The sequence below is a fragment of the Linepithema humile genome, chromosome 7 (genome assembly GCF_040581485.1).
Source record: "Linepithema humile isolate Giens D197 chromosome 7, Lhum_UNIL_v1.0, whole genome shotgun sequence".
Classification (NCBI taxonomy): domain Eukaryota; kingdom Metazoa; phylum Arthropoda; class Insecta; order Hymenoptera; family Formicidae; genus Linepithema; species Linepithema humile.
In genome coordinates, this window is record NC_090134.1 from 7,576,612 (window position 1) to 7,589,370 (window position 12,759).

Sequence of the window (12,759 nt, forward strand, 5' to 3'; positions counted from 1 at the left end):
CAGCCGAATTTTGGCGGCTCGAATTAAACCAATAGTTATAATTTATAGAATATGTTTATTGAAAATGATCGTGTATAATGCGACGTATCTATAATATACAACAACAAAAAGATTCCGCAAAACACATTCATTCGAGCTCTCTCGTGTGTTTTTCTGTTTTCCTTTTTTGCATTTTTTTTATTCGAAACAATAATAGTGCTCGCATTATATATTAATTAGTCTAATTATCCTTATTATAATTAATGTGTAATTAATTAACCTCCTCACCACGCGGCACGACAATATGCATTCAACACAAACACAGATAAATCTTATCTCAACAATCGTTCTAAAAGTATTATCGCCGTACATGGTTATTATTATTGTTTTTTTTCTCTTTCTTTTTTTTTGTCCTTTGTTCCTTTTTTACAAATATGCCTGAACGCTGTAGAAATTACTTAAAATATATCTGCATCGACGATAATCACAGATATTAATTTGTATCTATACAATCTTGCTTTTTTTTCTCTTTATTACGCCATTCGCGAATCAAACGATAATTGATGTACTGGTAATTAAGACCTATTAATCGAACGGGATTGCGAATACAATTCTACCTGCATCGTGATCGACGGAAATAATTACGTAAGGATAATCACATCTCGTACTTACTCGGGCCGTTCCGAAGAATACAGGGAATCTAATTGGCTGAGAAAAAGAGCATTCCTCAATGTCTTCGGTAATTAAAATTGACACAAAGATCTTTTCGTTGATACCGCACTTTCTGCAGCTCTCCTTCGGAACGCCCCAGAGTGTAAAACTGAAATCTCATTACATTTCGTTATATATGTTCTTTTTTTTTAACGCAGCGTGTTATAACACTGTATCGTCGGGGTATCTTTGGCTTAGACGCAGACAGTTTGTGCTGTTTGTCAAGGAAACGCAAGTAAGGAGAAAACTAATCCGTTTGTTTCGCAGCGATCTTCAATGAAAGTGCTTGCAATTGTTGAAACGTTACGCGATTTTTCACCTCCACGGACTGCGAAATTGAAGGGCTCTGGGCAGCATCATGCTAAATGTTTTTCAGATTGGAAGAATCCGCATTAAGAACGATGATAAATGCGTGAAAAATTATGTTTAATGCGAGGACAATCCTCTAACATCCAGTTTACGATGCAAAATCTTCGAAAATTACATTCATTCAAAAATCAAAATTTACAAAATTCATATTCGTGGCAGTATTTCATATTCGGGGTGGCGGCTATTAAGGATCTAGAAACGCTAACGTGGAGCGACTACTTATATTTAAGTCTCTTCTTTAAGAAATTTGATTGCGAACCAATAAGTAAATTATCAATATCGCAATTAGCATGTCGACGAGCCCTTCAATCGTTAATTCGAGAGATTCTTATTCGTTTCATTCGCATCTGGTTTTCACACAATCTACAATGTGTGTATAAAAAAATTCGTGGTTCGCTTGCTTCTCTTTTTTTTTGCATTTTCTACGCTACTAGGACGTATCTAAGCACCACAACGATCGAATTACATCATTAGAACTCGGATTATCATTTAGAACCACGGAATTTGTAAGTTCCTAGAACCTTTGCAGCTTAGATTCCTAAAGATACTCGGAATCGTAGACTCTCTTAGAGCCTCTCGGGGCCGTTTTCTGGATTCCTAGATCCTTTTACAATCATTCGAAATGCTTTTCTGAACTTTTCTGACTTTCTTAGACCTACGGACATGTCGAAATATTATGCTGTGGTTGAATCTAGATTCTTAGATCAGCGGGAGTTTAGTCGCTCTGGAGTTAAAAATACAGTCTTGTAAAAAGTCCTATAAGTTTTACATCTTGTATGCACGAAAATGATGGCACATGTGTTTCTAGCTTGGCTGTAAGCAAGAATTTCTTGTCGACAATATACTTGAGCTGTGTGTACACTTCATTGGTCGATCAAAGGAAGGCATTTGTGTACAGGATGCCCCGCGATTACTGAATTATTTTCATTTTAATTATAGACTCCTCTCAACGAATCTCGCGCGATCCTCGTCATAGGACCTACATTTCGTTTCAAAAATAATGCGGTAGTCGTCGGACAACTACTATATATTCAGAGTGCAGATTTTTCTCTCGAACTTAGCTTAAACGGTAACGTACATTCCTCATCTCTCCGCATTCCGAACAATTCTCCAAAATTGTGGAAAATTCATTCACTCATTCCGCAAACACGAAGGCTGAATTGCAACAAAGCGAGAATAATCAGCAAATACTATCGCATCGCAAAAACAAGCATTAAACTTTTTTCTCTATTCTTTTTTTTCGCATACAGAATTAAAATAAAATACATACGCATATGTACGGAGTACACAAGATGCAGTAAGATCGACTTCGATCATTTTACGGCATCTTGTGCACGTACACTGTCGAATTTGGTCAACTCTTTTTCTCTCTGTCCATCTTTCTCTCATCCTTAATCACTCTCTATACTATAATATTATCAAATGTATATATAAGAATATTTTGTACGATTACATTTTAATAAAATAAGTGATAAACAGTGGGTATAATTATTCAACAAGTATTACGTTTAATAGTAATAACATCCGGTGGTTGATTGGAGGAGATGCTGAATCGAATTACATTTATTCGAATTAAATTATATGTTTGTTTAACTTTTTTAATGCTAATATGACACATATATAACAAATACAGATACCGATGTTTGAAAGTTTCATTCTTCTATTAAAAATCTTTGACATTTTATTAATTCTTAACTTTCTTTCCAAGATTCTTGAGTTCTGATATTATATAAAGTCAATTTTTTCATTAATATTTTAAACTGTATATACTATTTTTCGAATAGTCCGCAACTCATCTCCTTCAACAACCGCAATAATGATAATAATAATAATGATCAATAATAACTAAGAAATTAAAAGATTTTATTCGACGAAACGAAGAAATAAGAAAGAAGAACAAGAATGTTCTATTTTTCATTAGAACTTCAAAGTCTCTATGCAAAATAGTTTTTGGTTATAAACTGTAAAACAGACAATAAACAAATTACCCATTTGTAATAAACAAATAATTCTAACGCCACATACCAAATCTCTGCCAACATAATTGCTATAACTATGCCTACAAACTGTGATAAATATACAATTTCTAAGCATGATCTCTTCAGGAAATCAGGAAAATGTGACATCACGATATCTCTTCTATTTGAATTTAAATACGAAAGATCTATCGTTATAAAGGATTATTATGACTGCGTGTACGATCCTTATGAATTATCTATATTTGCTACTTGGCAGAAATGTATTACTGTGTTTTTAGAGAAAATCTCCCTACTGTATACACGTGCGTTAAAGGTAATTCTTATATCCTGGGATTCTTATATCCTCGGATCCCTAAATCCTCGGATTTCAAGATATCCTAGATTGTGAGATCCCTGGAGTCCAAGATCTCTTGATTTCTAAATCGTTGGAGCTTGTATATTTATCTCGGAATTCTCGAACTTTAAATACTCATTTGAGTTTCGTAAAAACCTTCGTGAGTTTTTCAACTCAATGTTTATCAAAACTTCAAAATTCACGAGGTCTCTCCTTTCTTACATTTAAGGACACTAAATTCCTTTATTCTACAACCCCTCCAAACTTAGAAATCCAGAAATCAGAAGACCTTCCTTTTGTCCGATTATAAATGTTGAGCTTAACATTCGCAGTAAGTAATAAGTGTAGACAGTAGTTCCAGTTATCTTACAAAGCTAATCTCAAAGAACAGGGTCATGACTATGTAACAGTTTCGAAACTGGTATCACTGAGCTTAGCGGACTGCGCGTTACGAGGAAAATTTTCCCTCCCTCCAATCGCGTACATAGCAAAATAGAAGACCGTTCGTTCTATTTTCTTCTGCTTCTTCGTCGGTGAGATGCGTCGTATCCGCCCCTCTCCGTAAAAAATTACATCTCGTAAATAAAAATAACGTTTCTTTCACTTTTGTACGTTGTTGGTAGTGCAAGGCCGTGGCACATGTTTTATCCTACAGCAGGGGTCCTCAAACTAGTGAAGGACTTATAAAAGCAAAGAGGAAGAAAAAGAGTGGCAGCACTGCTATTAAAAGATAGCATAGCTTTGTCAAGTGCAACATCAATATTATCTAATTTTTCAATAATTAAGCAATCAAGATCTATTTCCTTATAATATTGACTTAGCTGGCCAATATATAAAATGGAATATTATTGGATTATGTTATTATAAGATTCATATATGAATTAATATTTTACATATTTATGTTTTTCTTTTCTAAATATATTTTTTTATTTAGAAAATAAAACTAGCCGTTATACCTTTAAGATAGAGGCAAAAGTAAAATGTAATTTATAAATCGTTTATGTATCAACATTTGTAATGTTATTTCCATTGGTTTTCTAATCTCCTCTTTGACAGTTTAACAAAAGTTGTTTGTAAAAAAAATTAAAAAATAAATAATTGAAATACTTCACTGTGTATTATGTCAAAATTGCATAGATGTAAAATGTATGTGGTTTCAGAATAGACACAAACATTTTATCCATGGATCAAATGCAATGTAGATATTAGAAAGTTTGGGAACCCCTGTCCTACACAGATTATTATATCACCAGTCGTTAAATATATAAATAACTTCCGCAAGCTCTTCTCGAGCTCCCTATGGCCAAATTTCGTCATTTGATCGATCTCGTCCGGTGAATTTGGTCTGTCTGGTTTGTCCACTCGCATTCTTAAGTCGATATTATTCAAACGATTATTTCTTACACTTGCGCACTCGATTCCAACAGTAACGTTGTGATGCTCCTTCTTCGCCTCTCTATTCAAGTTGATAAAATTATTCGATCGCTCGCGGCCCATCGATCGGCATGGTGTGCAATACTTCATCCAGCAATTGAAGTGCTCTGTGTAAATGTACCTAGAGAATAAACGAAATAATAATATTAAAAGTAAAACTTTGAAAAAAAAACTTGATAGTTTCATAAACCAATAAAAGAAATATGAACTAAATTTGAAGTAGATTTTTATAATCTTAAATTAATCTTTTGCGTCTAAAATTTTCAAAATTATCTGAATAAAAAATTAAGACCAAGTTCTATATATTGGTCTTTGTTCTTCTTCCTTTGAGCCATAAAAATTAGATTCGCGAAGTAACGTGTTACCTCAATCCAGCATGGTGTTTCTTTAATGCTCTGTCGCGGATAATCCGGACCCCATCCTTTTACAAAACTCAAACGCAGGATACAAAGTCTCCTTAAGTCATCGACTCCAATTCCTGCCGCCGCGCTGAGGCCTATAATTATTATTTATTTATACATAAGTTATGATAAAAACATAATTATTTGTTGAAAGTGCGTCTCAAGAGATGCTCGCGCTCTTAGATTCTTCTTCTTACTCTTGGTGATGGGCGCTCCATGCGTGAGATGGCCTGCAACAGCCGCGGCTTGCGCTGCTGCGGCAGCCTGAGCAGTTGCAGCTTGGCCTCGCATCTGTTTATGACACTGCTTCAGATCAAAGACTTTAATGTACGCTGATGGATAGATTTTGTGTACTGCGTCACCAGGTGCTCGGCCCGCCTCTCTATCCAAATAGTAAGACTGCACAAAGACGCTGTGTTCACTTTGACATCTTAGCCAAACATCACCTTCACCTCTCAAGTCCAGCACAACGCCTTTTCCTAAAATGTGTGTTTCAATTATGAATTTCTGCAATATTCCGTTGAATATTCGAGAACTCGCAATTATTACGAGAGCATCAGTTAGTTACCTATATGAAGACGCGCTCTTTCACTCTGTTCTGTTCTGTGCACATTACTCAAGGCACCTAAACAAAATCTGTTTCCACCGCTCGGATCCACGTAACCGTCTACAGTGACAGTGGGGCAGCCGCTGCTGACTTTAAATGTCTCTCCGACTTGGATATCTAGTTCGAAATAACCGACAGAACACCAATATTCCGGTGCTGGTTGAGTAGAGAGCAATCCTCCGATATTTCCACTAACATCATTTCCGTGACCTCCCCCTGAAAGTATTAAATTCAATGTAATGATGTTGTTGAACTCCCGAATTAAAAAAAAAAATCTACGTCTCAAAATGTAATTGACTTACAATACGACGTAGTGTGAAGGTGTCGCGGATCCGGCGGTTGCATACTTTGAGTATATGTGAGAGTATTAGCCCCAGTCCATTGTGGTGCTCTGGAATTGAACGACGCTGTGCCGACGGAAAAGCCATTCGGATGATGGAGATGCACAGGTGACACGGGAGAGCTCTGTCCTTCACCTATTTAAATAAAGAGAAACAAATCCGGTATATTAAATATGAAAATTAAATTATCTTAAAAAATTAGCAGAGAAATTCAAAATTTTTGTGGAATCTGTGTTCAAAAGAATATAATGATTTTCGTGTTTGTGCATGGTGCGCTTATCACGTACCTAAAGAAGCCGCTAGCGCGTCGACTGTAGGAGGTTGGTTGATGTCTTGCGGAGATGTGGTTGCGCCATAGAATGTATCCGCCGTCGATTGTCCTTGCGCGGGACTCAAGATCTGTGCGCCGGACGTTCCGCTGGACGCAGCGTTCAGCGACTGCTGTTGGCTACCTACGGTGTGACTCATTGGATGTACTACTGCTGCAAAATCAAAATTCATACACAATGCAGGCAACATAAAATATTAAAGTGCACAAACGCTGGCTGCCCTCGCTGTCACTGTTTAATTGCTTTGAAACTGTCCGTCGTTGTTTCCCAGAGAATGTTTCTCATGTAATTAGCATACAGTGCCTCTTTAACTGTGCATAGATTTTTACTTGCAAATTCTTTTCATTCGGCTTCCAATAAATGTTCTAAATGTTCTAATAGTTCTAGTGTTCGAACTTTAGAATTAAAAAGCTGTAGATATTTCTTAACAGAATTTTAATTATTATTTCATATTTACATCTTTTCTTTTCTTTGGGTAATTTCCATAATACATTTTTAAATACATCCTGCGTTTACTTCAAAATAATCTTACAAGTAAACCTACCTTTCTCACCGATTTTATTGAAACTCGGTACACTTATAAAGCATTTTCATGCGGTACACTTATAAACTATTTTCATGCGAAGCAATATCAGTATGATTCAAAACAATCTGATGTCCTTGCAATGTCATATTCTTGAGACAATTTTTCTTTTTTTTCTTTTGCAAAATTTTGTCCGAAGCTTAGTTTTGAGTTATAATTGAAAATATTTTGCTACTTACGAATCCGATACAACGGGCAGGCAGGGACGGCGCAATGCGTCATGAGACGATCGTAAACACTCCACAGTCACTCTTATTATACGTTGCGCGTCGCTGCCTGCCCGGGTGTATCGGACTCGTAAGTAGCAAAGTTATATCAATTATAACTCAAAACTAAGCTTGGGACAAAAGTTTGCAAAAGGAAAAATCGTCTCAGAATTCGCTCAAGAATATGACATTGCAAGGACATCAGGTTGTTTTGAATCATACTGATATTGCTTCGCATAAAAATGATTACCCTCAAATCTCCATAACTCAATAAAAAATGATCGTACAAAAATAAAGTAGTAGTTTTCATCCTTAAAGTTGCACCATTGCCGATATAAAAAAATACGTGTATATTATTTTTGACCGCTCTACAAGTGTACAGAGTTTCAATAAAATCGGCGAGTAACACGAAGGTAGGTTTACTTGTTAGAGATTCTCTTTTCTATTCACGACTCAGATTTATTTTTAATGAAGCGCTATAATTAATTTGGGAAACTCTGATTCGAGTCCAAGAATCATGAAAAATGCACACTGGCGACACTGAGCGAAGACTAATCAGCGACACATAATCGAAAGCTCCTTCAATAATGCTGTGTACAATGAAATACGTACGATGATGCATGTTACGGCCTGCCGAGTGATGAGGCGTAGGGATCCAAGTTTGTCTGGGGCAATTATTGTCGTCCAGTTTAGCATGGGGATTACCGTTATTGCCGCCCCCACCGGCGCTAAACATACCCTCAGTACTGGCTGTGCCGAACAATCAGAAGGAAAAGAAAACAATGAAGCCAAAACAAAAATGAAATCACGCAACAAAAAAGAGAAATTTGCGTAAGCGTATTCTTGCCTGCTAATCTACATTTGGTAGCGATAACGAAAGCGGCTGGCTCGTTAGCAATCAATTTAATAATTAACAATCATATCGAACGTATCGATCCGTATAACATGTATATTTTAGCAGTTAGATGGTGTCTACGTAAATTTTTCCTAAAATATAATCATCGCATGCCAAATTTGCGATTTGCAGGATTAATAATTTATTAAACATCTTCACATTTAGACAAAGATGTGTCCATATGTTAAAACTGCAATGATCCATTAATGATGTGCTACCATCATATTAGCCAGACATTAATTACAAACAGATTTGCATTGTTTCAAGCTGATCGATCCAAATTTCGAAAATGTTAAAGCTTTAGAGAAATATAGAAAAATTCAAAAAATGAAATCACAACATCGAACTTACTTGGATTGGGGGGCGGTAAGCCAGGTATAAAACCTTGCTGAGCCTGTTGAGCATTGTTGGAGGCTGGCGGCTGAGTCGGCGGATGATGCTGAATCGTTTGATTCATTTCACCGTCCACGTCCATTGCAGATCCAACCGCGGCCGCGGCTGCCGCGGCAGCAGTTCCACCGCCGCCAACCGTGTACTCATCCTTGACGAGTCTACCGCCAGGGCCCACACCCACGCCGGATTGCAGAGTCAGTCCGGACAGGTCTGTAAAGAACGGGTCTGTGCGGGGGAAACCAACCATTCCATCAAAACACCAAGAAGACCACAACGATAAATGATTTGCTCTCTAGCATTCTGTATTCGTTAACCCCAGGATGCACGGTTTACTTTTACCTCGCTGGACGATTAAAATAAAAAAATGATTCGCAATTTGTACTTAATCGAGTTTTTGAAATAAAATAAAATAAAATATAGAATAAAAATAAAAATAAGAAAAATAACGTGGAAGGAAAGGAAAAAGTAACTATGCACGTGTGAGACACAAATACGAAAAGAACTTAAAAATAAAATGTAAATGCGAGATTACACGTTATAACATACCTATTCCAGGTGATACCACTCGCTCGTAATGATAAGGATTTACGCAAACCGAGTCGCATTTTAAATCAAAAGCGAACTGGCAATATTTCACGTGTTTTAGTTCGTTCTTGTGTAAATCTGGCCATCTCCAGATACGGGCATAAATGACATGCGGAAAACCTTTGCGTCCAGCTACTTGCAATCTACCATCCAAAGTCCTTTGAATGGTTACGCATTTACTAGGATGTGCGCCGTTTGTGGTAATTGCAGTGATCAAGCTGTCCAGTTCGTCACGTTTTTCCTGTTAATTAAATTTTAATTAATCCTTGCAATTATTAAAATGTAACAAAAAATCGGTAAAAATTGCGAATTGCAAAAACAAAATTTTTAGAATATACATATATGTTATCTTTGAATATTGCATGTTACAATGTTAACAATACAAATATATATAAAATTTACTTTTAACTTTTTCACCAATGACTCAATCGCGCGTTTACTGAAGCCTTCACTTTCACCACCCTGACGATGACACATAAGTGAATGCACAATACTCAAGCAGGCATCAGCACTGGTTGGTGCACTAGGTGCGATCCCAGTCATCTCTCTCACTGCATTTAAAATTGCATAAAATATATAAATAACTTATGATGATAACAATAAAATTTTATATTTTTTTAATGTCTTAGAATTTTTAAGAGTATTATTTTCAAATCAAACTAAAGCTGCCGAAACATAACAAGCTTTGGAATTCAGAATTTTTTACATATTTTTCAGATAATGTAAAATAAATCTTAAAATAATTAAAATCATTAAAGTATTTTTAATATATTCATTAAATATTCAATAATTTATTAGCCATTAAATAGATTTACTAATATAAATAAATAAAAATATGATTCACAAGTAATATAACAAATATTAAAATATTTACACTCTGGATTCGACTGCATAGGGGGCGAGGGATATAAATGACCTCCCCCGCCCGCCAATCCAACCATCTCTGTGAAAGCCGTGGTGGACACTGTCGTGTTCCTTGCTTCAAATCACTGGCTTTTTCTTTGGACTTGATGCAGTCCAATCTTTCACACTTTATCATCTAGTGACAATATTTCATCCATGGGCCACAATAAGTCCTGTAAATAATACTAATTAAATTTTTTATTGTATATTTCTTAATATTGATAATTTAAATTCTGGTTGCAATATAAATAAAGGCAACAATTACTGTATTCTGCCACAATATTATTGGAAAATGTTTAGTAATATTTACTTAATACAAGCAGATATCTTTCAATCATATTACTTAAAATACTATTAATTACTTGCTCTTAATGGATTTTTGATGATTATTAACAATTGTTAAAGTAATATCATAAGACCTGTCTTTGTTTATTTAACACTAGCAGTGGCACTTCAATCTTATCATTTGATCTACAAATAAAACTTATAAAAAACTCAAAATTGTTTACATTATATATATATATATATATATAATCAGTATACCAAAATATTCGAAGTCAAATTTACATTCGAGCAGAAGAATGAGGGATGCCGAAGACGCAGCAATGCGGGGACGAGTTTACGATGTATCTGGGAAACATGTACAAGACATCGGAAGAAACGTGAATCACGTACAGCAGCGAAGACTCCGTTGCGTCGAGTGGAACGCTTCTACGAATTTCGACAGCGATGGATGACGTGCGTTGACAGTTGCGCGCGGGGAGACGCTCGTGTGCGATGTTCGAGATTTAGCGTCTTCGTCGTCGAGCGTATATGTGAAGCCCGCGGCGCGGTCCGCAACGACGCAAGCGATGACGATGTCGCGCGTGTTACTTCTTACTCGCGATTGATCACCGGGTAATGACGCGCGCGGCAGACAAGCAGTACTCTGTGGATTTCGCGACGAATCGTCAAGCGTTGCTCCGTCGCATAGGTTAGTGCATCAATAATACATATCCGCGGGGCGCGGATAATGTCGCAGCACGCAGTACAGCCAAACCTTCGCGATAAAATAACGATCATTACTAGTCATTTCAAAGTTAATTCAGTGAGCTATGTAAAGCCTGGATCAGACTGTGCAACTTGTTGCAGCAATTTGCAAGTAATCTATAATAAATTACTAGAAATGCTGTGTGCTGTATGGTACATTTTTAGTAGTTTACTAGATCACTTGTAAATTGCTGTAATAGTTTGCATAGTCTGATCGAGGCTTAATAGTAGTTTACATGAATTTTCGCGATCATTGATGGCAGCACTGCTAATATATCTTACATCTCATTGGATGTTACAAAGTAGACCAACGGAGATGAAGTAAGCAGGGATTTGTAAGTGTAATATAAGTAATGATTAAAAATAGCTAACAAATCTATGCGTCATAAATGCATGTTCTACATTTAAAATAAAATAGATGTTATTTTTATTTTCGCTAGAAGAAAAAATATAGTATGTCACGTGTCTTTCTGTTTCACAATACATTTTATAACCGGGGGTGTAACTCAGTGGTAGAGTGTCTGCTTCGCATGCTGAAAGTCCTGGGTTCAAATCCCAGCTCCTCCAACTCATCTTTTTTTGCCTGTCATATATGTAACATTTATTTTTTTGTTTATATTTTATTTAATTTATTATATATCTGCTTAATTAAAAAAATTTTTTAGTATTGCATAAACAACTAAAAAAGCGTATACGGTTAAACGCGTTATATGATTATTGCGTAATTGCTGAGTTCGTTAAGCGTTCTTGATGTCGCGGTTCATTCACAATCGAAGCGTTTTTCTTGCTATTTTTAATCGATGCTCGTCGCTTTATATTTCGTTGCGGGCTGCAGTTTCGAATTCGCGCGCTTTATACATATTCGCGCTATTCACTTATCTGACAAGTGGCACGACTGTCATTCAGTAGCTGCAGCATTTAAGACGCTCTGCATGTTCGCGCCTTTTTTGTGCATTCGGATGAAATCCGCGTACGCGACTGAGCGTCGGTAGTACCGAATCTAGCGACAGGCGATCGTCTCAGAATATTATTCGCCTTACGTGATCGGGATCAGTGCGTTTTTTGACCGGCGTTTATTGCTTCGCGTTTCGCCGCTAGACGCGGCTTACTGGAATCCATGTATTTCGCGCTATTTCGTTCGTTCGTTCGATGAGCATCGCGAGTGGTATCTGTCATCTCTAATAACGAAAAACAACAGAAACATTCAAGAGAATAATGGGAGCATCGAGGAGCAACGAGAAAATAACGAGAATATTTATGGAAACATTATTGGAAGCATCAAGGGATCGCCGGCATCGCAACAGGTAGTACTGCTTGATATATCCAATTCGTCATCAGTGATGTCAGAATAGACGAGGCTCCATGTACAATCGCTACGCAGGCGCTCTCTGCTCAGCGTTTATATGCAGTTCTTGATAGTCCGCGTGTGAACCCCGTCTACTTGCTGGCGTCTCTATTCGCCATGACATTTCTCGTTCATTTCCGTCCAGTTCGCGTGAGATATCGTAGTCGTAGTTGCGGTCGCTCCGTGTTCTGTGTTTTTTTGCCTATCCCGAGTAAATTCCGTGTACGATCGAGTATTCAGGAATGCCGAATTCAACGACGAGCAATCGTCTGTGAGTATTAATCGGTCCGCGCAATCGCGATGAGCGCGTTTTTCGGTGTTCATAATCGGAGCTCG

The 12,759-nt window shown here is 36.9% G+C and overlaps 1 protein-coding gene and 1 non-coding gene across 12 annotated transcripts; one reads left to right on the forward strand and one right to left on the reverse strand.

Moving 5' to 3' along the window:
* Window positions 1–35: 35 nt before the first annotated feature.
* Med (Smad/Smad4 homolog Medea) lies at window positions 36–11,103 on the reverse strand. Of its 11 annotated transcripts, none has more exons than XM_012372985.2 (12): window positions 10,725–11,103; window positions 10,021–10,222; window positions 9,549–9,697; window positions 9,108–9,387; window positions 8,520–8,786; window positions 7,886–8,023; window positions 6,443–6,637; window positions 6,117–6,290; window positions 5,776–6,030; window positions 5,405–5,686; window positions 5,172–5,302; window positions 36–4,927 (listed from the first exon to the last, which is right to left on the reverse strand). In XM_012372985.2, exons 2-12 carry the CDS (start codon window positions 10,085–10,087, stop codon window positions 4,847–4,849), a joined length of 2,019 nt encoding a protein of 672 aa, XP_012228408.1. In that variant the 5' UTR covers window positions 10,088–10,222; window positions 10,725–11,103; the 3' UTR covers window positions 36–4,846. The 11 variants fall into 11 exon arrangements, with proteins under 11 accessions (XP_012228408.1, XP_012228409.1, XP_012228411.1 ...); XM_012372986.2 differs by having other exon boundaries at window positions 10,021–10,234; XM_012372988.2 differs by having other exon boundaries at window positions 8,520–8,771; window positions 10,617–11,103.
* A 470-nt stretch (window positions 11,104–11,573) lies between these two features.
* On the forward strand, window positions 11,574–11,645 carry TRNAA-CGC (transfer RNA alanine (anticodon CGC)). The gene has a single exon. It is a non-coding gene; the product is annotated as a tRNA-Ala (tRNA).
* The last annotated feature ends 1,114 nt before the right edge of the window (window positions 11,646–12,759 follow it).